General features: G+C 42.0%; 2 protein-coding genes across 2 annotated transcripts in view; both read right to left on the bottom strand.

Annotated features, from left to right (window-relative positions):
- HAL (histidine ammonia-lyase) overlaps nucleotides 1-20,240 on the bottom strand; it is a 41,023-nt gene extending 20,783 nt beyond the window's left edge. Inside the window, exons 1-13 of the mRNA XM_003405270.4 lie at nucleotides 13,340-20,240; nucleotides 12,714-12,774; nucleotides 12,585-12,612; nucleotides 12,096-12,170; nucleotides 11,933-12,005; nucleotides 11,771-11,837; nucleotides 11,409-11,446; nucleotides 10,627-10,752; nucleotides 8,692-8,831; nucleotides 4,398-4,445; nucleotides 3,270-3,417; nucleotides 2,432-2,527; nucleotides 2,277-2,335 (exon numbers count right to left, since the gene is read on the bottom strand). Coding sequence (XP_003405318.1) covers nucleotides 2,277-2,335; nucleotides 2,432-2,527; nucleotides 3,270-3,417; nucleotides 4,398-4,445; nucleotides 8,692-8,831; nucleotides 10,627-10,752; nucleotides 11,409-11,446; nucleotides 11,771-11,837; nucleotides 11,933-12,005; nucleotides 12,096-12,170; nucleotides 12,585-12,612; nucleotides 12,714-12,774; nucleotides 13,340-13,586 — 1,206 coding nt within the window. The 5' untranslated portion in view covers nucleotides 13,587-20,240. The remainder of the gene's footprint in view (nucleotides 1-2,276; nucleotides 2,336-2,431; nucleotides 2,528-3,269; nucleotides 3,418-4,397; nucleotides 4,446-8,691; nucleotides 8,832-10,626; nucleotides 10,753-11,408; nucleotides 11,447-11,770; nucleotides 11,838-11,932; nucleotides 12,006-12,095; nucleotides 12,171-12,584; nucleotides 12,613-12,713; nucleotides 12,775-13,339) is intronic.
- Nucleotides 20,241-20,353: 113 nt separating this feature from the next.
- The window catches only part of LTA4H (leukotriene A4 hydrolase), a 41,666-nt gene continuing 34,840 nt past the window's right edge, over nucleotides 20,354-27,179 (bottom strand). The window contains exons 15-19 of the mRNA XM_064283711.1: nucleotides 26,644-26,698; nucleotides 24,893-24,988; nucleotides 22,239-22,321; nucleotides 21,484-21,588; nucleotides 20,354-20,636 (exon numbers count right to left, since the gene is read on the bottom strand). Of these exons, the coding sequence (XP_064139781.1) occupies nucleotides 20,519-20,636; nucleotides 21,484-21,588; nucleotides 22,239-22,321; nucleotides 24,893-24,988; nucleotides 26,644-26,698 (457 nt within the window). The 3' untranslated portion in view covers nucleotides 20,354-20,518. The remainder of the gene's footprint in view (nucleotides 20,637-21,483; nucleotides 21,589-22,238; nucleotides 22,322-24,892; nucleotides 24,989-26,643; nucleotides 26,699-27,179) is intronic.

Below are 27,179 nucleotides of genomic sequence, written 5' to 3'. Positions count from 1 at the left end.
GGAGGCTTGCATGTTGCTAGGATGCTTCCAGACTAAGACAGGCTACAAAGAAAAGCCTGGTAATCTATTTCCAAAAATCTGCCAGTGAAAATCCTATTGATCACACTGGAACATTTTTTCCCCAACCAATCATGGAGATGACTGGGCAGTGTTTCATTCCATTGTGCATTGGGTTGCCATGAGTTGAGGCTAACCTGACAGCAGCTAATAAGAACAACATCTCACAGATGGGAAGATTAAAAGAGTTAATGCAGGAAGATACTTAAAATGGTGCCTGTCACATAGAATATTCAGAAAAATCAAACCCATGCTGTGGAGTTGATTCCAACACATAGTGACCTTGTAGGACAGAGTAGAACCGCCCATAGTGTTTCTAAGGCTGTAAATCTTCATGGAAGCACACTGCCACATCTCTCTGAGGGAGGCTGGTAGGTTTGAACTGCTAACCCTTTGGCAGTTGAGTGTTTAACCACCATGCCACCAGGGCTCCTTCATAGAACAGCAGGGAGGTTTAAAACTAGGATTTGTTCTTACTGTAGAGCTAATTGGAAACCCTGATAGCACAGTGGTTAACTGCTACTGCTGCTAGCCAAAAGGTCAGCAGTTCAAGTCCACCAGGTGCTCCTTGGAAACTCTATGGGGCAGTTCTACTCTGACCTATAGGGTCGCTATGAGTCGGAATCTACTCAACAGCAATGGGTTTGGTTTGGTTTTGGTAGAGCTAATTTGGCAATTCTCCCACATAGAGGTTTTTCATCTATTTTTTAATAAGCTAGCTAGGATAGAACTTGCTGAGTAAAAGGAGATGAGGTCTTCGATGCTAGGGAAGTCTCACTATTGCTCTATAGACTAGGACTGGGCACAAACCCAAGTATTGTTTCGTTTTTAAGAATCTTATTAATTTCTCATTCAACCAATTGCCAGTACAGTGGTGTCACTAGGGTTGGTGTCACCCAGTGAAATAACTCATGGTGTCACCCCCCCCAGGACCTCCTCCTGTACCAGACCACACAGAATCCTTAATAGTGTTTATTATCAATTTTAATCATAGAACTACGTGATCATTACAGCTGTAAATTGCTTAAATGTAATATTTCTTAAGTTATATGAATACTAACAAAACTGTGTTGTAAAGTCTCTACATTGACTTATAACATTATTAGTTACATTATTAGTAACCGAGCAGAAGCCTTTTTTGATTTTTCTCCTTTTCCTCTAATTACTTCATTATCAAAAATATTATTGATATTGGTTCACAAATACTAATTACCACAATACTGTAGTTAAAGCACCAGAAGATTTGACAAACTCGGCCATTATAAAAACACTGGCAGCAACGAAAACAACAGCACGAGCTCGCTTGCAGGCGAAACCAAGTGATTTGAAGCATCACTGTAATTGGGTAATAATGACAGCACTGCCTGGAGCACATGCAAAGTTTCAGAAAGCAAACTCCCATTTCTGTTGCCATCGGTGGATCCCGACTAGAGTTTTAGCCTTGTAGCTATACCAATACATGTAAGCTGGGCTTACCAAAAATGTTTTCGTTGTTTAACTATAGGGATATTCTTGCAAAAAATGATAAATTTCTACCAAAACACTGCACAAAAATTTTATAGCCAGTCATTTTGGTGTCACCTCCTCTGATCCGGTGTCACCTGGTGTGGTTCACACCCCCATACCACCCTACTGATGGCACTGTGCCGTGTCACATGACATGGCTGTATGGTAATAAACTGTGCCATCTGCCAATACTGGATGACTAATGCCACCCCAGGTCATCTGCATTTCTTTTTAAAGTTAATCCTTACATATTCATTTATAAAGATTTACGTCTGATTTGTCAAATGCAAATAAGGTACACCCTGGGATGTGCACTTGAATTTGGAAATGATACAATTAGACTCTCCTGTAAACACAACTGACTGGCTGGTTCAAGCTCTAACAGGGAGTACCAGTAACACTCCATTAACTAGCTAAAATGGTGCTATTACTAAGAGTTTAAAACAATTAGGGCATTAAACCAACACAGCAAGTTTGCTAGTGGATTCTTCTGATGAGGATGTTGGGCAAAGAATTCCAGAGAAAATCAAAGAATAGAAACTTCATAGAACTGCAAATGGAGGTATGTTATACATAATTTTTAATGGAAGCAGTAAAGAAATTTGGATTTCTTTTCGTTAGATTCTCTAACACCTTCCTCCTTCTCTATTCCTCCCCACCCACCCCTCCTGAATTTGGGGGAAAAAAGACAGTTTGTTGGGTTTTGTTTTTACCTGTGGACAGCAGCGCAAGGTGTATGCATCCTGAACACGATCACAAAACCTGTGACTCTCTGTGGAAGAGGTAGAAGAGATAAGACAGGGACACGTTACTAATTCTTTCACTAAACATGAACCAAATGTGCTCACTCACATAAACATGTCCAGACCTGCTATTTCTGATGGGTGATGATCGGAGTCCAAGAGGGACCGAAATCGGAAAGCAACTTCAATTTGCCCAGGATGAGGGCGAACAGCATGAATGTCTAGAATTAATGATGGAGGAAAAGTATTTCTTATATTTGGAATAAATTACCAGTGATAATTCAGGACTATCCCAGGTGCTGACATGACCCTCAAAAGGCCCAGGCGTCCTTAACTACCACTCAAATTTAGAAACTTAGCTCCAAAAGCAGCTTCTCCTTACTGATTTTATTCTTTCTCCTTTACTTATATGAGTGCAAACTGTGTGTTGAGTTCACTGGGAATTCAACTCAAGACAATGTGCCTACCCTTATGAGATTTAGGCTGAGAATGGGAGAAAGCTCTACGGTGACTAATTTAACTGAGTAATTTTTCTGTCCTACTTCTTATCACAGTAGGGAATCTTTCAAATTCACCACACTCTAGATAAGGTACCATTTCTATAGTTCATCTCTCCCAATTTTCTAATGGGGACCAACCCTAATCCTACTCTAGTTTTAAAATTCCATGAACAGATTCCTAAGACAACACATAGTTTGATGGGCATTGGGCTTGGGTGATCTGGGGCAGGTCATTTAACTCTCAGGGTCAGCTGCTGTCTGTAAAACACGGTCGTTTCAAGGATCAAGTGTGGCATAACTTAGACAAAGTTGTAGTTATATTACACATGCCGCCAGGACTTGGGTTTTCCACTCTTCTTCCCTACCACTCATCCTACAACTCCCGTATTGAAAGACCTTGGTCATCGCACCCCACCACCTTCTGACTGAATGAATAGCAACCAAAGGGAAGAACCATGCTGACCAGTATCAAAGGCTTTGGTGGTGCCCTTGAGCACTTCCAGAGTCAGGGCCGCCACAATGTCAGCCTGCCTCGCGACAGCACTAGCTCTCTCTACAGCTTCACAGCCCAGGGAGGTGATCATCTGAGTCCCGTTGATGAGTGCCAGACCCTATTGGGAGGGAGAGCAGTGTTTCCTACTGTGTTTATTGTAACTAACCTACATACAAGTTGATTTCATGTCATTTGCTTTCATAAGAGAAAAATCAGCCAGTCAGCTGAACTATGTTTGTTCCTGTTTTCCAAAGTGCAGGACAGTAATGCTTATTTAAACACTTGAGGATTAAGTGCTATCCTATGTGAAAGTTTAGCAAATCTGACAAATGGATTACCTGTTACATATCCCCATTCTTAGGGATCCCTGGGTGGCGCTCAGCTGCTCACCACAAAGTTGGCAGTTTGAGTCCACCTAAAGGTGCCTCAGAAGAAAGGCCTGGTAATCTACTTCTGAAAATTCAGCTTTGAAAACCCTAGGGAGCACGGTTTTATTCTGACACACATGAGGTTGCCATGAGTTGGAGTCAACTCAACAGCAACTGGTTTTTATCTCCATCCTCAAGGCAGGAATGGTAGCTTCAGAGTGTAGACTACACATAAAATCTCCAATTCTTAATCTTACTACATTTCCTCTTTAACTTGTCATCATTGTAGGCAAGACACACTGAGACAATTCTGGTCCAACACTGTTAGCTAGAGCATCCTGGATCCTGATCTGAAGTTTAAGTTGTAAAAGAATCCCCTAAGCATTTGTGGCATGAAGAGTTTTTTAAATGCTTATTGAGGAGCTCTCTCTTCAATGATCAACTTTCAACAAGCATTAAGCCACATTTTTTTTTTTAGGGAATCATTAATACTGTTATTAAGAATGAAAATAGTGTAAAGATAAAGACCTGCTAATAGGAACAAGGAAACCTTGGTGGTGTAGCGGTTAAGAGCTACGGCTGCTAACCAAAAGGTCAGCAGTTCGAATCTACCAGGCGCTCCTTGGAAACCATATGGGGCAGTTCTACCGTGTCCTATAGAGTCGCTATGAGTCGGAATTGGCTAGGCGGCAATGGGTAATAGGAATAAATTGTCCTTTAGTTTCCTTACTTCTTTTGGTTTCAAAACAATTGGTTTCAATCCATGGGCTTTCAGTACCTGTAGAGGGGGATTAAAAAGATAAAAATGTTTATCAAATGAAATACCAGCCTGGTTCTGATTTCATACGGAACCCAATAAAACATTTAAGCCCAAAGGTCTGTCTTATAAAAGATTAGATGCACACGAATTTGCTCTCTTCATGGCCTCTGGTCTATTCCCTAATTCTGTTTTTAGTCTGAAAGCAGACTTATCTTTCAAATAAGTTTTGGGCTTAAAAAAATCAGGGGCTCTATTGCCTACAGAACAATCCTAAATTTTGGTTTCCTTTGTAGGAGCTCCAGTGGTGCAACGGTTACATGCTCAGCTGCAAACCAAAAGGTCAGAGGTTCAAACCCACCTGCCACTCTGTGGGAGAAAAGACCTGGTGATCTGCTCCCATAAAGATAACACCCACAGGAAAGCCTATGGGGCAGTTCTACTTTACCCTATAGAGTTGCTATGGGTTGGAATTGACTTGATGGGCTGCAACAACAGGCCCTTTGTATTCAGTTTCTACCTTAGACGATGGAAACTGACAGATACACACTCTTTCCTTAGGAAAGACTGGGCTCCTCGTGCCTGCACACTCTCCTGCCTCCAGAGCTTGACCCAAAATGCCCTCCACCCTCATTTCTAATTATCTAAACACTGGCACCACCATCTGTCTGTCAGTTTGTCACACTGTGATGGCTTGCGTGTTGCTATGATGTTGAAGGTCAAATACCAGCAGGGTTACCCATGGTAGACAGGTTTCAATGGAACTTCCAGACTAAGACAGACTAGGAAGAAAGGCCTGGCAATTTACTTCCAAAAATTAGCCAGTGAAAACCCTATGGATCACAACAGAATATTGCCCAATAGAGTCCAATATAGAAGATGCACCCTCTAGGTTGGAAGGCACTCAAAATACACAGTAGCTAGCTACAGCAATAGACTCAAACTTGCCCACAATTATTATGATGGTGCAGGACTGGACAATGTTTTGTCTATTATACATGGGGTTGCCATGAGTTAGAGCTGACTTGACAGCAACTAACAACAACAAACACTGGCAACCCTCAGAGCACAGCACCTCGCTTACGTAGCAAATGTGTGAGGACGTATGAAGAGCACTTTATGGGCCTAATAGAAACAGATTCCTGAGCAGAAATGGGCAGACTAACTTTCCTCTGAAAGTAAAAACAGTCACTAAATTAAGGTCTTCTTTTATGGAGGAAGAGGAAACCCTGGTGGTGTAGTGGTTAAGTGCTACAGCTGCTAACCAAAAGGTCGGCAGTTTGAAGCTAGCAGGCTCTCCTTGGAAACTCTAGGGGCAGTTCTACTCTGTACTATAGGGTCGCTATGAGTTGGAATCGACTTGATGGCAATGGGTTTGGTATTTTTGGGGGGGAGCTATGGAGGAAGGAAAAGTCCCTGGGTGGCACACACAGTTTGAGCTTGACTGCTAACCTAAAGACTGGTGGTTTGAAGCCACGCAGTGGTGATGTGGAAGAAAGCCCTGTTGATCTGAGTTCATAAAGATTACTGCCAAGAAGACCTTACAGAGCAGTTCTACTCTGTTAACACAGGGGGTCACTATGAGTCGAAGTCTACTTGACAGTGACTAATAACAACAACGATATGGAAAAAGGAAGGGGGAGTTAAAGAAAAAGTGTCAGAACCATTTATTATGTCCATTGACAGGTGTGTCTGAATACCTATACATAGCAGATTCTGTTCTGGGTGTTAGAGCAAAGAGAGGAGCAGTCTCTGGCTCCTAACTTGGGGCTGGGACTGGGGTTAAGAAAAATGGAGACAGACAAGCCAAGGGGCAATTGTAGTAATAGCATGTTAAGTGCTCCAAGAAATACAGAGTGGATAGGGTGAGGTGGAAAAAGATAAGATGATATAAGAGTCAAGTGGATTCTGATTCATAGAGACCCCATAGGGTTTCCAAGGCTGTAAATCTCTACAGAAGCAGACTGCCATATCTTTCTCCCGTGGAGAGGCTGGTGGTATCGAACTGCTGACCTTTCGGTTAGCAGTTGATTGCTTTAACCACTGTGCCACCAGAGCTCAGCACCCTCAAGAGGATAGGAAAAAAAAAAACCCTCACAAACTCACTGTCGAATCCATTCTGACTCATAGCGACCCTAGAGGACAGAATAGAACTGCCCTGTACAGTTTCCAAGGAGAGGCTCGTGGATTTGAACTGCTGACCTTTTGGTTAGCAGCCGTAGCTCTCAACCTTTGCAGGGCAAAAAGAACTTAACCAAAACCAAAACCAAACCCAGGAGTGTCGAGTTGATTCCAACTCATAGCGACCCTATAGGACAGAGTAGAACTGCCCCATAGAGTTTCCAAGGAGTGCCTGGCAGATTCGAACTGCCGACCCTTTGGTTAGCAGCCGTAGCTCTCAACCTTTGCAGGGCAAAAAGAACTTAACCAAAACCAAAACCAAACCCAGGAGTGTCGAGTTGATTCCAACTCATAGCGACCCTATAGGACAGAGTAGAACTGCCCCATAGAGTTTCCAAGGAGTGCCTGGCAGATTCGAACTGCCGACCCTTTGGTTAGCAGCCGTAGCTCTTAACCTCTACGCCACCAGAGTTTCCAAAAAGAACTTAGGGGCTGGGAAAAGAACCAGATAAGCAAAGAAGGAAGCTTCCCAGAGGATTTATCAGAAAGAAGAACAGGAGTGATCTAGGTGCCTAGCATAGCACATTCCAGCTACAAGAAATCTCCACTTTCTGTAAAATAGGACCTTGAGGGGAGGGGAGGGATTACGGTGGATAACGTGACAAACAAGACTCTTGTAATCACTTTAGTTTAGACTTTACCCGAAGGACAATGGGAAGCCTTACAGGTTTAAACAAGGACACGCTTGCATTTACTGTTCAGGACGATCAGGCTGATGGCTGATGGCTGGGGGCACACTGTGCATAGGGAATAATCAGGTGTGGTTGAATGGGAGAAAGATGGTCTGGAACCTCTAACACCACAGGATTATCTATCCCCTTAACGTTTTCCTCCTCCTCCCTGGCCCCCTGCCACTTCCCTTACTGTTAGGGACTCTCCCAGCAACTGAGCAGAGATGACACTTTAAATACTTTGGGTCACTCTCATGGAAGTCAGGGATGGATGAAGAAAACATTAAAGCTTTATCAAAACAAGCCTTTCTGATCAACCACCAGGGCAGGAGCTTGGGGAAAATGGGACATGCTTTTCAGAGGCTATACAGAAGTGCTATGATCCACTGTTCTGCCCCTGTGAGACCAGCTACTAAATAAACTTGCGGTGGGTATGTGACCCCACTGAGAGGCACTGGGTGTATTTTAGATACAGAAGTAAATCCCTGGGATTAACGCTAGCTGTTGTTGTTAGCTCCTGTTAAGTTGGCCCCTGACTCACAGTGACCCCCCCCATACACAATGGAACGAAATGCTGCCTGGTCCTGTGCCTTTCTCATGATCACTTGTGGATCTGACCATTGTAATCCATAGGGTTTTCATTGGCTGATCTTCGGAAGTAGATCACCAAGCCTTTCTTCCTAGTCCATCTTAGTCTGGAAGCTCCTCTGAAACCTGAACAGAACCACAGCACCACACAAGGCCCCACTGACAGGTGGGTAGTGGTGCGCATGAGGGATATTGGCCAGGAATTGAATCTGGGTCTCCTGCATGGAGGGTGAGAATTCTACCAGTGAGCCGTCAATACCTCATTTAACACTAGCAGCTGCACCTCTTTACCAAGGTCACCACCAAGCACAGAAAGCAGACAGTCTGGTATAGAAGTTCGTATTCTTGCCTAATCTGACTTCTAAGCTTCAGTTGTCTCAGCTATAAAATAGGGATAGTAGTGCCTTCCTCACAGGGCTGCTATGAATCAGAATTGAGTTGATGGCACACAATAACAGTGCCTCCTTCACTGGGGTGCTGTAAGGGTGAAGTGATAAGTAATAAGGACTAAAGGAGCCCTGGTGGTGCAGTGGTTAAGCACTCAGATGCTAACCGGAAGGTCGGCAGTTTGAACCCCCAGCCACTCCTTGGGAAAAAGACGTGGCAGTCTGCTTCCATAAAGATTTACAGCCTTGAGAACCCTATGGGGGAAGTTCTACTCTCTCCTGTAGGGTTGCTATGAGTCAAATCAATGGCAATGGGTTTAGGGTTTTTTGTTTGTTTGTTTAATAAGGATTAAGTGATTAAGTACACCCACGGATCAGCCTAGGGAAATTAATCTAGTAAATTACTTCAATAATAGATAGCAGCTGTTTCTAAAAACTTACATATTTAGCATCAGCCCAGCCACTCTTTGGAGACCACATCTTCCCTTCTCCAATTAGCCCGAGAGCAAGGTGAGAGAGTGGGGCAAGGTCTCCACTGGCGCCAACTGTTCCTTTCTCTGGAACATAAGGCAGGCAGGAGGCTAGGAGAGAAGGAGGCACCAGTTACTTCGTGAGTACTTCATTCTGGCTATTCTTGTTTTGCCAGCAAACCCCCCACCCAAAACTCTATCTAGTATCACTTTATGGCATAAGGGCCTGGGGAGAGAGAATTCCTCAAGCACAGTAATGCTTAAGGGACCTGGCTGAGTTGCTGTAGAAAGAAAGGAAGAAAGGAAGAGAGAGAAAGGAAGGGAGGAAGTAAGAAAGGAAGGAAGGAAAGAAAGAAGGAAGGAAGGGAGGGAGCAGAGAGGGAGGAAAGGCAAACCCTCCCAGTAGGGAAGTTTTCAAAATGTACGTGCTCTAATTTGACCTAATACTTCAATTTCTAGAAATTTTAGCGATGTACCTTAAAGGCTTGATCAGGAACTACCTGTTGTTTGTTTATAAGAACAAAAAGTTTGAAATTATCTAAATATGAAATTAAAGTATATTCATGTGACCAAACAGTACAAACTCATTAAAAGCTGTTGAAGAATGTTTGGAGACATGTTTGCACGACAAAGCAAAAGGTAATATTTTAGGAAAATAATATACACTGTTCTAGAAGGATATGTACACGAAAGTGTTAACAGAGGTTCTCTGGGGACGTAAGGTCATAGGTAACTTAGTCTCTTCTTTTTTGCCAGTTTCCTGGTCACCTAGTCCGCCATTTACCACTTGTAAATGAGCATGTACCATTTCATAATAAAGCTCCAATAAGTTACCAAAAAGAGGCTTCATTTTTCTAAAGTCTAATCAGACTCCTGATACCAGTATTTCTTACAACTGCTGAATAACGTCTGTAGGATAAATCAGTGCCATCCACAGGCCAATTTCCAGATCATAACTCACCTTGGGGAATTCTCAGAGCCCTAGGATGCCTAGGTGCCTTAGACTCACCATAAAGCACAGATGGTTCAAGGCCAAATCTGTATTATCTGAGATTTTAGGTTTTTAAGTAAGGTAGACTAGGGTGGGAGTAAAAATGGGTGTTAGAATCACTACAAGTCTGTTCATCATGGCCTTATATGCTATAGACTATTCATTCAAACTGATATTCCCCAACTGGCATAGTATATTTATGGGCCACGTGTATCTATAGCATGGGGTGTTCTGCTCTATGTGACTACACGGACCCTTCTCCTTCCACTCCCTTCTCACAAAGAGCATTGGAGCCTTTGCTGACCTAGAAAATTTATATTGGTTGGTGAGAAGAGACAATGGCCTCTTGGAATTGCCCTGTCTCAAGAAGTAAGCTCTAAAGAGTTGAGCTGCCTATCTTCCGCTATCTGGCTTTGTGACCACAAACAAGTCATTAACCTCTTCGCATTTCCGTTATACCTTTGCAAGAAGTTGGATTTCAATTTTTCAAGTTTGGGGAAAATTAAGATTTCAGGTTCCCAGGCACCAACCAGAGCTACTGAGTCAATCTTTGGGATGGACATCCAGAAATCATTATGCTCCCCAGCTGATTTGATGCTTCACTAACCACACTCAGGTACCACTGGATCAAAGGATCTGTTCAGCCTGAACTTAAGGCCAGACTAAGGAGCTTGCTCTGGTCTTAAAGATGACAAATGCTAAGTGAAGGGTGATGTAGAATGTACGTGGGAGTAAGCATCCCTGTCCCATTTATCCACCCCCCCATCTCTAACTATTCTTACCAAGATCATTTTCCGTTCATCTCAATTATTTTCTTTTTTCCCAGCCAATTCCTCACCATCCCATCAATAGATTCTACCCTATGGTACCTGCCCAGCCTCAGTGAAGGGCCCACCCAGGGATCCACTGCATTACCATTAAATACTTCAGTAACTTGCTTGAGGGTCTCCAAGGAAATGCCACTATATCCTTTGGCTAAGACATTTATCCTTAAAGCCAGGAGCATCCGACATCTCTCAGGACTTAGTGGTTTCCCAACACCTATAAAAACAGAATTGATGTTTTCTCAAAGAAAACCAAATCCCTTTATGCCTGAAGGCTACCTTGATCTCTCAAATCATTCTCCACTTCAGTCCATATTCTTACCACCTTTCTCCTCTTCACCCAGGTAGTTCTCCCTCCTGCCTGTCTCACTTCTTAAGGCTCCATCTTCCAGTCAGTTGTAAAACCCCGGTTTCACCTTCTCAATTCCCTTTTTGGAACACTTCAGTGGGGCCCCACCATCCCAAATGTCCAAATTCCTCAGCACAAGCTCCTTCACAATTTGATGGGAACTGATTTTTGACAGGCTTTCTTATCTCATCTTGCCCCTCCCAGCTCATTCCCTATGTTCCAGCCATGAATTTGGTTCCCTAAATGCATCATTCTCTCAGCATGATGTTACATGTACTCCTGGCCCACCCACCCCCCTTCATTCCTTCTTCTGAGAATCAGCTGAAAGGTGGTCTTGTGCGATGCTTTCTGCTTCCCTTCCACCCTTGCACCAGAATTTGGCAGCGAGTCCTTGAAATGCACTAGACCTTCCTTGGGGCTTTTATAGGATGAATCACACTGCACTGCAGTTTATTCATCTAATCAAACAAGATCTTGGTTAGCTTCTGGCGCCAGAAGGCACCCCAACAATTTGAACGGATTACCTGAAGAATGTGAACGTACTAAGTTGACCTGGAGCTCCCTGGAAGGGAAAGGAAAAAATCCTCTTAGTTATCCTGCAGTGAAAATGTTCACTCAGCTGGGGCAGTGAGGAAAGAATAGTTCAGAAGGATGGAAACAGGCAGTGTGATGAAGTGGAAGAAACTATCAAGTCTGTGTTTTCAATACCAACTTATGTGCAAGTTAACCCAAGCCTCATCCTCCTCATCTGTGAATTGGGGTGATCCTAATTTCAGAGCTATGAAGATTGAGTGAGAAATACCTTAACCGAAATTCAAATGTTAATCATTTCCCTAGTTGATAAAACCCACAAAGATAGGGTGGAAAGGCGTGAACTCAAACTTACTCTAGCTTATTGACAGGAATTACTGTTCTGGCAAACTTTCCGAAACCTGTAGTAATGCCGTAAACAACTAGAACAAAAAGCAGACATTAGAAAATTAGATGCAAGCAATTTTTTTTTTTAAGTCTATAAGGAGAATTTTATTACACAAAGAGAAAAAGATACCAGTGTTTTCTTTGACGATGCTATCTATGACTTCTCTGGATTTCTGCACCTTCTTTTCAGCAGTTGGGGTGAGCTAGGAAAATGTTCAGAACTGAGCATGTTAGACTTCTCTAGTGTGGCAAAAATGGCCAGAGGGGACACCCTTCCCCCTCTTCCCCTATACCTTTATTTTGTAGCGGCCCTTTCCCAAGTTGACCAGATCCTCTGTGGTCAGACTGTCCCCATCTAAGGCAATGTACTGAACAAAAGAAGGGAATGTCCATGAGTGAACAGCTTAGTTACTCTGGAACAAGCATAGGGAAGCCCCAAACAACCAAATTTTGACACTTCAGAGATTTCATCACTGAGGTTGCCAAAAGTTAGAATCAACTGGATGGCAATGCGTTTGGGCTTTTTTTTTCAGTTGGTGAAACTTTAGTGTGCTCATTAAAAAGGCAGCTTGCTTAAGAGGAGGCTGGGTAAGAAAAGTCGGGAACTCAAAAGTACAACGCCTTTGCAAGCTCTCTTTCCCTCCAAATTGAAGCTGGATCAAACCCTATCCCAATTCATGGTCTTTACTCATCTATCTTGCTGGCCCTCTCTCTCCTTAAGTAAGGGCTGCAAAGATCTGACTTAGTTTTCTTAACAAAAAAAAAAGTGGTTTGAAGCTTACCGTTTCAGGTTCCCGGTATTTGCTGTATCTGAAGCCCAGGTAAAGGAAAATAATATGGAAAAGCCCCGGCCCCATCATCTGACAGGGGTGACCCACAGAGCAGACCAAAAAGCCCATGGGAAAGGATACAGGTAAACTCCCTCTGGCTGAGATGGAATAAAGTCTGGAGACATTGCGTCCCCTTCTATCACTGAAACAATGAAAGAGAGACTCTGTTACAGCTGACAACATGGGGCCACATCTGGTGTCACTGTAAACCAAGAAGGAGCCCTGGCGGTGCAATGGTTTACAGCTTGGCTGCTAACCAAAAAGTCAGCAGTTGGAATTTACCAGCCCCCCCTTGGAAACCCTATGGGGCAGTTCTACTCTGTCCTACGGAGTTGCTATGAGTTGGAATCAACTCGATGTCAATGGATTGTGTGTTGTGGTTTTGTTAAACCGAGAAGGGGCTATTCAATTGCACCAGCTTTATGGCTGCTTGAAAACCGAAATTAGGTGCTTGAAAGTGGTCTTAACATCTTTACACAGGAAGAGAGCAACAGGCAGACATGTGTCAGGGTGGAGACACAGTGAAGTTGAAGATATACGCCCCCTCCCCCAACTTCACTTTGTTTTAAATCTGAACATCTCATGCCTCTGGCTCCTGCCCTCTAGTCTGGTGAGGTTCTTAGAAGAGTCAGAAGGGGAGAATAGAACCTCCCTCCTAGGGACCTGAGGGCAAAGTAAGACCAGGAGGCATTCATCTGGCCACTTACCCACTTCCACGAACTCATTGTCCTCCAGGGCCACCTCCAGCGTGTCCTCGTTGTCTAGCAGGCCCAGGCCCTTGCACCGGCGCACAAGGAAGCTAACTGCGTCCACTGAGGTGAAGCCGCCGTTGTCAGGCTTGTTCCTGACATAGCGCCGCACGGCCTCCCGGCCCAGCCAGCCCACGGTGAGCTGAGCATCCTGGCAGGGCACGGCCAGCCATTCCCCACGCACATGTACCGTGTATCTGGGCATGGTCCTTTCGCCGCGGCCACGGCGGCCCAAGCAGCCCAATTAGGCCGCCTTAACCAGGCTGCTCTGTGCCTGCCCTTCGGTGGGTGACAGTCGATGGGAAGGGAGAGTTTTATCCAGGAGTGGCTGCAGGGGTGTGGTCAGGCGGGGATGGAAAACCTGGACTTTCAAAACACGCCCCCTCCCTCGCATTCACTCATTCATGTGTTGGACAAATATTTTTTGAGGGTCCCTTTGGGGTTTTTTTGCAGCCTACCTAGGCGCAGGAGAGGGGGATGCAAGCAGATGAGCGGCCTGTCCACCTGCGATCCAGAAAGGGCAGGCAGAAAGGGCTGGGGTCTCTGACTTGCTAGGAGTTGCAGCTCTACTGGACCGCTGTTATCAGGGTCCCAGACTTCTTCCTCTCCCCAGGTTTCTGCCTGTGTTCTCCATTACGGGCAGCTGATGTAAACACCATGTTCCTGTCTTTTATCTGGAGTTACTCAAGGGTAAAATGCACCCTCCTGGCCAACTGTGACACCAGGGAGTGTAGCAATCTTCATTCGTTTATTCCACAAACATGTGTTGGGCAACTACTCCCTGTCACTGGTAAGGTTCTTCTACAACGGAAGACTACAGAGGCCAGAGATCATTTTCACAACTAAAGGTCATCATCTGGACAAATGAACTCCATGGCTTGAAGGTTAAAGCTCAGATAGACATGGGTGGGACACCCAGCTCCACTATTGGCCCCCTGCCTTGGGCAAGTTACTTATTAGCCTCCCTTTCCTCTTCAAAAGGGAAAGGAGCTAACTGCTTCACTGTAGTATTTTCAGTATCTATCTGGGGTCGAATCCTGGTTCTGCCATTTGCTAGCTATGTGACCTCTAGGAAAGTTATTTAACTTCTCTGGGCCTCAGTTTCTTCATCTGTAAAATGAAGTTACTAATTGTACAGGCAGTCCCCAGGTTTTGAATGTCTGACTGGCATACAACCCGTATAGTTATGAACCATCCACTGTAAAGCCTATTATATTAAAAATTCGAGGTACCTACAATGACTCATAATAAATAGGTGCTACTTTGTGACACATGCCAAAACATTATTATTATCATATTATCCTCTTAAAGGTGTTTTAGTGTATCTGGAAGTGTTTCTTGGATGTTTTTTATGTATAGAAAGGTACCCAAACCAAAAAAAGAGAAAACCTGTTGCTGTTGAGTTGATTCAGACTCATAGCAACCCTACAGGACAGAGTAGAACTGCCCTATAGAGTTTCCAAGGAGTGCCTGGTGGATTTCAACTGCCGACCTTTTAGTTAGCAGCTGTAGCACTTAATCACTACATCACTAGGGTTTCCTAGAAAAGTACACTATATACTATATACTAAGACAAGCATTTGACTAACTGAAGTTGGACACAAACCATACCTAACTGTTCCAGAATTACATACAAATTCGACTTAAGACAGATTTAGGAATGGAACTTGTTTGTAATCCGGGACTGCCTGTACCTATTTCAAGGGGCTGTTGGGAGAATTAGGGAGCCCTGGTGGTATAGTGGGAAACCCTGGTGGCATAGTGGTTAAGTGCTACAGCTGCTAACCAAAGGGTCGGCAGTTCGAATCCACCAGGTGCTCCTTGGAAACTCTATGAGGCAGTTCTACTCTGCCCTATAGGGTCTCTATGAGTCGGAATCGACTGGACGGCACTGGGTTTGGTTTGGTTTGGTTTTTGGTGGTATATTGAAGGAGCCCTGGTGGCACAGTGGTTAAAGTGATTGACTGCTAACTGAAAGGTTGGTAGTTGGAAACCACCAGTAGCTCCACAGGAGAAAGACGTGGCAGTCTGCTTTCATAGAGATTTACAGCCTTGGAAAACCCGTGGGGTCACTATGACTAGGAATCGACTCTATGGCAGGGGTTTTTTGGATTTGGTGGTGTAGTGGTTAAGTGCTCAGTTGCTGGCCAAAAGGTCAGCAGTCTGAACCCACCAACCACTTCTTGGGAGAAAGATGTGACCGTCTGCTTCCATAAAGATTTATGCCTTTGGAAACCCTATGGGGGCAGTTCTACTCTATCCCACAGGGTCACTATGAGTCAGAATCGAATTGACTTGATGGCAGTGGGTTTGGTTTTGGTTTGGGTTGGGAGAATTAACTGAGTTCATATATATAAAGCCCTAGAACAACACCTGGCACATTGGAAATGCAATAGAAGTGTTTGTAGTTACTATGATTTGGACTTTAATATGCATATTCTGCTTTAAAAATGTTCTTTCATCTTGGCACATGGATATCCCTAATCTAATTAAGCTTCTTCAACACAGGAAATGGTTCCCTGCAGCCAATTCATTACCACCAGTATTAAGGAACTCTGAGTAGCAAGCAAAAGGAATCACAAAGAAATGTGGGCACTATTTTAATGAGGCAGCACTTGGCTAGTAAGCCAGTGTCTAGATATTTATTGCAATAGAAAAATCCCTGTCAGGAATAAAGACACAGTTGCTCACAGAAAACACCCACACCCATACTCATGTCCAGAGTTTCTGACAACTTCAGGAGAAGTGTACAAAGAACTACAAAAAAAAGAACTACACCTAGTTGAGCCTTATTAGAACTTGCACTTCAGCCACCCACATCCTGGCTTCACCCTGGAATTTGTTATCACCTGAAATTTATAGACATGAGGCATCTTAAATTCCAATACCACACCTTCTGACCACAACCTTCTAGTCTTCCAGCTCTCCACCCACTTCAGTCATCTCCACCTTTGGACCTGACCTTCAGCAGTCCCTGTTTCCCCCCATTTCCCAACAGCTTCCTCATTTACTTCCCTAGCAAGCTGGTCCCTGTAGTTGTTCACTTGAGCCACTCTTTTTTCTGTGCTTGAAATTCCTTTATGACCCTAAACCTATGCCTACATTCTGAGTAAAACCTGGTCCTGGGTTATCACAACTCTGCCATCTCTGTTCCCCCAAGGGGAAGGCTCTGCTCCAGAAAGTCCTGTGCTCGTGTAGGTTTTCGTACTGCCCTTTTACTCATCCATCTCTCTCAGTGAGTTTCCCAAACATGGACCTCCTCAAGGCTCTTCTTAATAACCACCTCCTCTTAGAGGAAGATTTGACCTCCTTCATCCCTGAGAAAACTGAAGTCCTTAGACATGAACCACCTTTTTACCCTTTTCCATTCATTCACTCATTCGACACGTTTTCTTGAACACCTGTCACATGCTATGCACTATGCTAGGTACTGGGTGTGAAATAAATAAGACACATTCTCTGCCTTCATTGGCTTTACTCTCTGGTATTGGACACATACTTCCAGCTACCCCCATGCTGAGCACTCTAGTTAATAGTCCCAGCCGAGCCCAAGTTTTGAATCACCCTAGTCCAGATACCAGACATGTGAGTGAAGAAGACTCCAGCTGATTCCAGCTCCCATTGACTTCGGTCACTCCCAGCCATTTGAGGATTCCAAACTCAGGCCTTAGACGCTGTGGAACAGAGACAAGCTGTCTCCACTGGCTCTGTCCAAATTCATGACCTAAACAATCCACAGGTCTATACCTTTGATGTTATTCTTTTTCTGCCTGGAACACACTTCCCAACTTTCTTTGCTTGGCTAGGTGTTTCTAAAGACTCAGTTTAGACCTTCTCAAGGAAGCATTCCCTAAACCCTTGCAATGTCACTATATTCACAAGTTCTTAGTGAAGGAGTGTTTGGAGCAGAGTACAGACCAGACACTTCTAATGGAGTGATTACAGAATAAACAGGATACGATGAGTAGAACAGGACGCATCATCATCAGACTAAGTTCTCTGAAGTTTTAGGCTCCTGTCCACAGGGTTAGATCACATCCAAGCATGCCCCAGTTCAGGTCTTGGGAGGAAAACACCTAAGTGCCTCTTTCCTGGGTTTAAATACTAACGGGACAGATAGCATGTACAGAGAGCAGGTAGAAGGGGCAACAAAAGGTAAAAGGGGGTAATAAAGGGAAAGTTCCCCTGTAAGCAATGGACATCATTTATTGCCCCGTTCAGAGTGGGCTAGATGTACTGTTGCCAGAGAACAGCCCTCCTCCTTTACCCCACACTAAGATAAGACTTGTTAGTGGGCAGTCATCTCCCCCAAAGCGTGTACTTTACTTTAGGTCCACTTGCAGCTATTGTGTCCATTAGCAGCCACGGAGACGGTGAAAAAGATATAGCCTACCTGTGCACCTGGCTGAGTCCCACTCATGGTGACCCCAGGTGGTCAGGGTAGAACTGTGCTTCACAGAGTTTTTAATGGCTGGTTTTTTGGAATTAGATCATCAGGACTTTCTTCTGAGGCACCTCTGGGTGAACTTGAACTTTCATCCTTCTGGTTAGCAGCTGAGCGTGTTAACCAATTGCACCATCCAGAGACTTCCCTAAATCCTTGTGTTAAGTGGCCATTTTCTGGCTGCTTTAGCACATCTCTTTTATAGTACTATATAGAAATAACTTATCTTTGTTCATCCAGTAGTTATGAGTACATATAGCCTGGCATAAAGACACTCAACATTTGCTCATTAGCTAAACTGGATAAATGCAAAGTCCTTTGAGCCAGCCCTAGGTCAATCTGAAAGTAGAATAAATTTGTCTTTAGCGACCCCTGCCTTCTTCCACACCAAGCTTCAAGCATTCCTTGTCTGAATCCACTTTCAGTATTACCAGTCAGTGGTAACTGAAAAACGACACTAGCTTAGTGTACACTGGGTGTGCTTACGGAGCAGGAGAAGACTTAAAAGCATTATTTGGGGGCATGGATTTGCTAAAGTCTAATCACTTCCTCAGTGATTAGACTCAGGAAGTGATTGGGCTTTAGCAAATCACTTCCTAGAAATCCTGGTGGCATAGTGGTTAACAGCAATGGCTGCTAACCAAAAGATCGGCAGTTCGAATCTACCAGCCACTCCTTGGAAACTCTGTGGGGCTGTTCTACTTTGTCCTGTAGGGTCCACGGTGCATTGGCAGCAACAGGTTTGGTTTTCAGGTTTTAATCACTTCCTAATTGATTAGATGGAAACCCTGGGGGCACAGTGGTTAAGTGCTATGGCTGCTAACCGAAAGGTCGGCAGTTCAAATCCATCGGGTGTTCCTTGGAAGCTCTATGGGGCAGTTTTACTCTGTCCTATAGGGTCGCTATGAGTCGGAATCCACTTGATGGCAATGTGTTTTTTTTTTTTTGTTTTTAAGTGATCAGATACCAGGAATTTGAGCTGAACTCTGGTATTCTTCACAGGAAAGACGAGTGGGATAAGAGGCTTGCGAAACAGAGTAACACTGCAGTGGAGGTAAGTGTCCAAAAGGAGATAACAGCTTGGGAGAGTGAGCAAGAGAGAAGTGTCAGGATTCCAGGCATGAACAGGAATGTGTCCCTTTGATACCTACCTTTTGGGTGTTTGTTCCTATCTAGTCTAGGATTTTAGGCATTGTATTAGCACTGAGGATGACATACCCTCACCCACCTTCATAAGACACTATTCCTGTTAGCTGGAGTTTATTGGCCAGTGGTGGCCCAAAGCTAGGCCAGAGTCTCTCCATGTGGTGAGAACTATTTGCACTAGTAAAGCTGGAGGGTAGGCAGACTGTACATTTTGGACTAGAGAAGCAGAGAGGAGACACAAGAGTACTGATGACTCTAAGATTCCAGGTGTCAGGCCCGTTCTCTCTGCCCTTGGAATCTGATGCCCCCCTCCCTGCCCTCATGTCCTTAAAATAACCCTCCACTTCCATTTCTGACTTCCAGTCATTTGGGTTATTGTTACTTGCAAAAAAAAGAATCCTAGATAATACAGTTGTGGCTCCCAAACTGTGTGCTGACATGCCAGGGGGCGCTCATGAGTGCTTTGGGGTATTTTAAATTGTTGAGGAAAACCAGTGCCTTTTTTTTTGACACCACATGATTATTATTAAGTTTGAGCCTAACTACTTAATAAATGAAATAGTTAGGTATTTCTTTTGAACAAAAGGTGCTGTGAAAAAAAATATCAAGACACTAAGTAGGTGCTGGGAACTAAGAAAATCTGGGAACCTCTGTAATACTATCATTGAGTATTTCTAGTTACTCTAGTTAGAAATACTAGATCCTACCTATTTCTAGTTACTCTCTTCTTTCATCTGGTCAAGTTGCTGTTATGCTTTCAGTATGTTTCTTTCTGCATGCTGTATGCTCTATGTAGGTGAAGACTGTTTGCTGGCCACTGAGAAGGAGGAGACTCGGCGGACTGAAGAGGCTCTTAAGAGAATACCTGAGGGACTGATGAGAAGTACTTAAGTTCAGGGTGGCCATCTGACCCTTGATGGTCAGACCAGATGAGTCCAGGGGGTCAATGGGGGATCCAGGTGCAGGGAGCAGAGTGTTCCCGTTACAGTGCATACATTTTGGTGAAGGAGTTCATCCTGTCCATCAGGCCAATGGTCAGCAAATATAACTGACAGTTCATGTTCAAGGTTATTTAAAAAGCAAAAACCTACTCATGCTGAATTTTTTGGTTTGTAGCAGATTCAAATGAAAGAACTTAAAACGTCCAGGCAATAATATGTTGACGTGTTCAAGGTTATTTAAAAAGCAAAAACCTACTCATGCTAAATTTTTTGGTTTGCAGCAGATTCAAATGAAAGAACTTAAAACGTCCAGGCAATAATATGTTGACGTATTTTGTGATTAAACTGGGAGAAAACTAATATGAAGACCATTTGGAAGACACGATTTATAAATCAAAAGATTAAATGTTGCTAAAATTTATTTTACAAAGAACATCCCACTGAAAAAAAATGTAGCTCAGCTTTATTTTAGCAAAATCACTGACAAAACAATAAAATGCCAAAACCAAAAAGACATTTGCAATCATGATGTGAGCTGAAGCGTCATATTTCTTTATGAATTCAATTTAAGAAAGAAACCTTTCTGAAGTCAGCCATGGGCACGTCTTAATCCACTTTTAAGTCTTTCCCCACCAGCATGGCCGTCACAGGATGCATACTGGCTTTGTGCTGCTGGTAGGCACAGATGGCTAGATTGTGGGATTTGTCAAAGGCAGCAAGATCCCTTTGAAAGAAAGAACAGTCAACATCTCAGGTTAAATGAGAGCACGGGTGGTAGCCACATATTTAACAAAAGTACTGCTTCAGGTATGAGAGACGAGGAGGGACTTGCTGCAGCATTGTACTTCGGTAGTGAAGAAGGGTGGCCTTAACTAGAGGGACGGACGGTTCATTCAGAGGGGCATTGTCCACAGTAGTAGCAACCTTCATCTATATTTGGGGGCGACTAAAGTCAAGAAAATAAAGCCACAAATCCATAGTGTGAGATTAAAACTAAAGTGCCTTTAGACCTGGGCTGTCTAGTGCAATAGCCACTAGCCATACATGGCTATTTAATTTCCAATTATGTAAAATTAAATAAAATAAAAAAAACTAATTTCCTTAGTCATTCTAGCTGCATTTCAAGTGCTCAATAGCCCCAAGTGGCTAGTGGCTACCCCATGGGACAGCGTAAATATAGAACATTTTTGTCATCACAGAAAGTTCTGTTGGATAGTGCTATTTCAGAGACAGACTCAGACCCATTAGGCAGACTGGTCTTTTTCCTAAATAATCGTTGGAATTTGCTTGGGAATTCTGGAAGACTGGCTCCCTGATATCATTCATGCTTTATTAACTTTTTATATAATGCTTCTAAAAGAACTAATAAAACCATGCCAAATTTTAAATATTTAGAAGCATTAATTCCTATTCCACAATTATATCTATAAGCTTTAACAAGTTTAAAAATATTTATCACATAGATTACATTTTATAAAAAACTTAACAACAACAACAACACAGCTCATTTAATATTTTTCTTCCCCATTCCTTATATAAATTCAAAGCACAGAGTTTGATTCGGTTCTTACTTGAATAAGGGTCGTGTAAACTTCATTCTTCCTTGTTCAGTTGCCATTTTCAGAGCCAAAGGAATTGCGTCCTCCCACTTGGATTGAATGCAGAGCCGTAACCATCTGAAAGGCGGGTTTTTCAGGGGGGTGGGATAGGAAGTGAGGAGGAAGGGGCAGGATATGACAGGTACATTTGAAAAGGACTTCTGTAATGATGAATAATCCCATAATAATTATGTTGCATACCAGTTGATATTTTTACTCAGAATCTCAAATCCTTATGTACACAATTTTACAATTGGAGAATAGAAGGAAGAGGAGTTTGTTCTTGAAAAAGACCATAAGTTTTAAAAGGTTTGGATTCTATAAGTGCTTATGTACCTTGTAAATGTGATTTCTGAATGAATTAAACTTTGGTTTAAGCCCCAGACTGTAACGATGAACATACAGGAGAACCAAAGATTTCTCATGATTTCTACTGAAGAGTCACTTCAGTTAGTTGTGGAAGAATGTTTATTTACCACTGACTGCCTAATTCTAATTTTTAAGGCAAGAGAAGTTCAGAACAAACTCTAACAAAAAGATGAATACTATCATCTTACAGACATTCCGACTATTCCCTAAGTACCACTATAATTACTTATATAGATGCAAAAAATGATTTGACAAGGATTTTTCAGGACTCAGATATGTCTTACACTCTGCTTTCCCTGTCTCCACCTTTTAAGCTAGCTTTCTGCTTTATTCCACAGAGACAAGTTAAAATGATGTACCTGAATCGTATTTCAGAATTGTTAATGGCATTGAAGTTGTACACCTCTTGCATTCGCTTTACGTGCCCCAATGGAAGAGGTGCCTAAGAGCAAAATAAAGAAGCATAACGTATCATTTCAACAGGATTCCTGGGAAGAAAGGAGCTGGAGAAAAATTCTTAGCCAGATTAAAATCCTAAATATTTTATAATGTGGAAATAAGTTAGATAAAAATAAAAGAAATAAATGCACACTAAAGGAAATTCCGTGCAAACTTATTCTGGATAAGGATGTTCTACTAATAGCAAAGGGATAATTTAATTCGTGAGGTAGTTAGAGAATTAAATAAGAATACTGTGCTTATTACTCTCCTCCAGACTTTGGTACAGATAAGTATTAACTTTTAAGCACTTTCCAGAGTCTTTCAAATTCTCTCTTATACTTTACGTAGCTTAAATTTATTTCCATTCTCCAGATTAAATCACAGTTCCTTAATCTTTCCTCATTGATCCTCCTCACCTTTATCTTTGCATATTTCCTCTGAAATCCCTTTTATATTATCTACATCCCTATAAAATAGCAATTCTTAAACTTTTGTATTATAGAAAGGGGGGATATGACAGGTATGTTTGAAAAGGACTTCTGTAATGATGAATAATCCCGTAATAATTATACTGCACACCAGTTTATACTCTGCGTTTACTCTGAGAATCAATGCAAAATGAGCAGTAGGATTTTAACACAACTGGGGCCCAGTCGAAGTAAGAGAGAATCAATGGTTAGTGAATCAGGTCATCACGGTTTCAGAATCTGATGAATAATATGGACCCTTTCCTTAGAAAAAATACATCATTTACCACATAAACACAAACCTTTATATACAACTCAGGGGGTTCATGAATGTCTTATGCTCACCCTAACCCATGCTAAACAGGAGAACAAGTTTGGATGAAGGAAAAAAAGAAGATAAGTTCAGTTTGGACCAAGTGGAGAGTCTGAGGTGCCCACGGCGTGCAGGCAGAGGTGCTACTAAGGAGATGTTAACTCTCCCCTCCAGCCACGACCTCCTTACTGTTCAACACACTCAGTCCACACTAACTTAACCATCTCTGCTGTCATTAACTGCTTCCCAAATTATTTAGTCTATAAGCCCCCTCATGGGCACACTCAACTCCAAGTTCACCATGGTAGGGCAGCCAGTTAAGGCCACATCCTAGGCTTCGCTACTTTCCCCAGTTTTTGCCATGGTTATTCCCAAGTCATCCTCATCATGCTTTCTCTCCTCCTGCTCCCAGGCCACACAGCAGTGCTAAAGAAATTAAACTGTGATGGCCCGATTCACTAACGTTTACTCTCTCTTACTTTGATTGGGACCCTGTTGCTTTAAAACCCTATTCCTCATTTTACATCAGTTCTATAGGAAATTCTGTTCTAAATCTTCTCCATCTCTCTCAAGGTTTTGGTACCCTTTTAGTAACGTAATACTTAAAGACTCCGTCATTGTCTCCCCCTCAAAATGCAGCATGTCCTTCCAGCTTCACATATGCTTCCAATTACCTGGGTTTGAAATCTTAAAATCTACTTGGATTCTTCCTCCTTAACTCCCAAATCCAGTCAGTTAGTTACAAAATGCTAAGCTTTCATCTTGTGCAATCCCTCATCTATCTGGTTCTTTCCACTCCCACCAGCTCACTACCTCATCTCCTGCACTCCTGCAAGTCTTCAAACTACTAGCTTCACCACTAGTATTCCTCACGTCAATCCAGCCTTCATGTCACCAGTAGTTTCAACAACCCACCGTTTCATCAAATGACTCTCCTGTCAAAAATCTTAAATCCTTTCCCACTGACTGGAATAAAATCTAAAATTCTTAGCTTAGCATTCAAGGCTCATCGCAGCTGATCCCCACCTGCCTTTCCAGTGCTATTTTCCACTAACTTCTTTACCTTGCTTTAATATTTACTCCTGCAACGCTGGGCACATGCCTTCACTTGCTGCTCCGTGCAATCTGAATTTCTACGTCCCAGCTAACACTGCTCTGCTCAAATCAAGTCCCGTTCCTTCAAAAACTACTAATCAATTCCTTGATTACTACAGTTGGAAGGAATTCTTTCTTCACTAATTAACTGTTTTTCTCAAGTGATACCTAAAATATACCAAAAAAAGATTAAAAAAAAACAAAAAAAACCCAAACTTGTTGCTGTTGTGTCGATTCTGACTCATAGCGACCCTATAGGACAGAATAAAACTGCCCCATAGAGTTTCCAAGGCTGTAAATCTTATTTTATAAAAGCAGACTGCCTGCCACCCACATCCTTCTCCTGAGAATTGGATGGTGGGTTCGAACCACAGACCTTTCAGTTAGCAGCTAAGTGCTTAACCACCGTGCCACCACGGCACTGCACCTAAAACATAGCTCCTTTTATTACTAAATTTTGCATGTCTTACCTTTCCTAATAGATCATAAGCTTCTTGAGGACAATGTCTATTTTTCTTATATATTTTTGTATTCAAAAAAAGAGTAAACATAGTAGGAATTCAACAAATTTTTTTTTAAATAAATAACTGAATTTTATAAATTATTTTTCTCCATTAGGTTTGTTCAAGTTGGGTTGAACATAAATGCTGTGCTTTTTTGCCCATTTAGATTTCTAATGTTTTGAGCTAGTACTTACTTTCTGGATCAGCTGTGCCAGAAACTCATTCAACTGATGAGAAGAGAGATCTTTCAGGTCTGCTGCACTGAATGAATTAAAATCATCTTCTTTGGCCTAAAATAAATGTTACCTGGTTATTTCTATTCTTGTACAATTTGATTATACTTATTGGTTTATCTGATAAAAATTAGGAAAAATACAAAAAGACATGGCTGTATAAGGTTGTAAAAAAAATAGATAAATTTAATCCTTAGCTACTTAAATTATGATCCTGAGACTGAATTACTGTCCTTTGGAAAACTGGATATGACTCCTAAAAGCTATACTACTTAAGAAAAATCAGACTATTAATTGTAAGGCTAGGGGAAACTTTTGACATCCTTTGTACCATTCAAAGATTTCCAAAGTAAAGAAAATATTATAAAAAGCATGACAGCTAATTTATAGGTCAATTAATAAGTTTGGATAAAGGATCAAATTGCATATTCTTTGTAATATCTCACAAATAAATTGATAAGGTTATAAATTGATGCTTCCTTTCAACCCCACACATTCTATTTTCCCTACTTAGTCTTGGAAATCATCTAAGAAAAAGAAAAGTGGCTCTGTGCTTTTCAAAATCAGGATTCACAGCCACAAATATTTAAAGATGTGATTAAGGAATATTAAATGAGTATTTAAAAATCTTTTTAGTTAAGAGTTTCTTAAAAAAAAATTTTTTTTAATTTAAAAGAAATATATGCAAATGTTAAAAAATTAAATAGGATAGAATGAAAAGCTCCTTTGTTTTTGTTCTACCTCCAAGTCCTGTTCCTCAGCAACCAATATTAATAATTCCTTGCATATCCTTACAAAAGAGCCCTGGTGGTACAATGATTAAGTGCTCGGCTGCTAACGAAAAGGTTGGTAGTTCAATTCACCTAGTGGCTCTGCGGGAAAAAGACCTTTTGATCTGTTTCTGCAAAGACTTTAACCTAGAAAGCTCCATCGGGCAGTTCTACTCTGTCACAAGAGGGTTGCTAGAAGTTGAAATTGACTCGACAGCACCTAACAACAATAACAATAACCTTACAGAAAATTTACTTTAAATGATACATGCTATTTTGCATCTCCCTCCCCTTATTATCAGAACCCAGCCACCCTGATATGGAGAGGATGCTAAGAAATATGGTTGGATAAACTTTAGTTTTAAAAGGTAATACCTAAATTCACCACAGATAATAGGATTATTCCTAAATTTTTTGTTATTTTCCACTAAAGAATTATCCGAGACACATACTCACTCTAATTTTGCTAAAGGGTTATGGTTCAGTATCTATTTTGGAAGGTTCATAAAAGTGAGCAAAGCTACATGTCAGAAGAAAGCTGCCTCAATTCTTCCCACACTAACAGTTGGCATAGAGGTCACCCAAGATGGGTTTGTGTTTCTCTGGTATTTCTAACTGCCATGTTTGAAGTAATATCTTATAAATGATTTATGAAGAAAATAAGAAAGGTAAAATGCACACACTTTTGCAATATTTTTGAAGACTGAAAAGAGGCATGGAAAATCAGAGCTGCTGCTGTCAATATCAATTTTTTTTTTCCCCACAAAACTTTATACATTGGGAACTTGTAGAGTATCACCTTGGAAATATTAAAAACATGACAGAAACAGCCTTTGCAAATACAACTGTTCATAAGTAAAATACACCCCCTTCCTATCTTCAGGAGTGGAGACATATTTGTACTATCCATAAAGGAGTAAAAATCCACACATTACTACTCACAGTAATCCATCTTTGACTTAAAGCAATACAAGCATTTGTCAAAGTCATATCATAACTGCAAAGAGGAAAAAATATTAAAGATTAAATTTTATAAAAATGCACATGCTTTCACATAAATGCAATTTTAAAGTTACAGAATGTACTTCAGTTTCAAAGTAAAGAATTCCAAGCAATGGAAATAGAAAATCTTTTATGACTTAATTATTTGCAATACATTGAACTAGCTTATATTTATCATGAAATTATTCTTTTGGCCTCAGGGTTAAGGTCCAAACACCTAAGAACTCTACTCTAATCACTAACTAGTAACAGATTAAGCAAGGCATAAAATCCTTTTAGGTATTTCGAGGAGCTTTAAGGGCTCAGCTACTACCCAAAGGTTGGCAGCTCAAATCTACCCAGAAGCACTGTAGAAAAAAGGCCTGGTGATCGGCTTCTAAAAGGTCACAGCCTTGAAAATCCTATGGAGTACAGCTCTACTCTGCACACGTGGGGTTGCCAAGAATCCAAATCAACTTGATAGCAACGGACAACAA

The sequence above is a fragment of the Loxodonta africana genome, chromosome 4, assembly GCF_030014295.1.
Source record: "Loxodonta africana isolate mLoxAfr1 chromosome 4, mLoxAfr1.hap2, whole genome shotgun sequence".
Taxonomy (NCBI): domain Eukaryota; kingdom Metazoa; phylum Chordata; class Mammalia; order Proboscidea; family Elephantidae; genus Loxodonta; species Loxodonta africana.
Note: the sequence above shows the minus strand (reverse complement) of the source record. Positions and strands in the feature narration are given on the sequence as shown.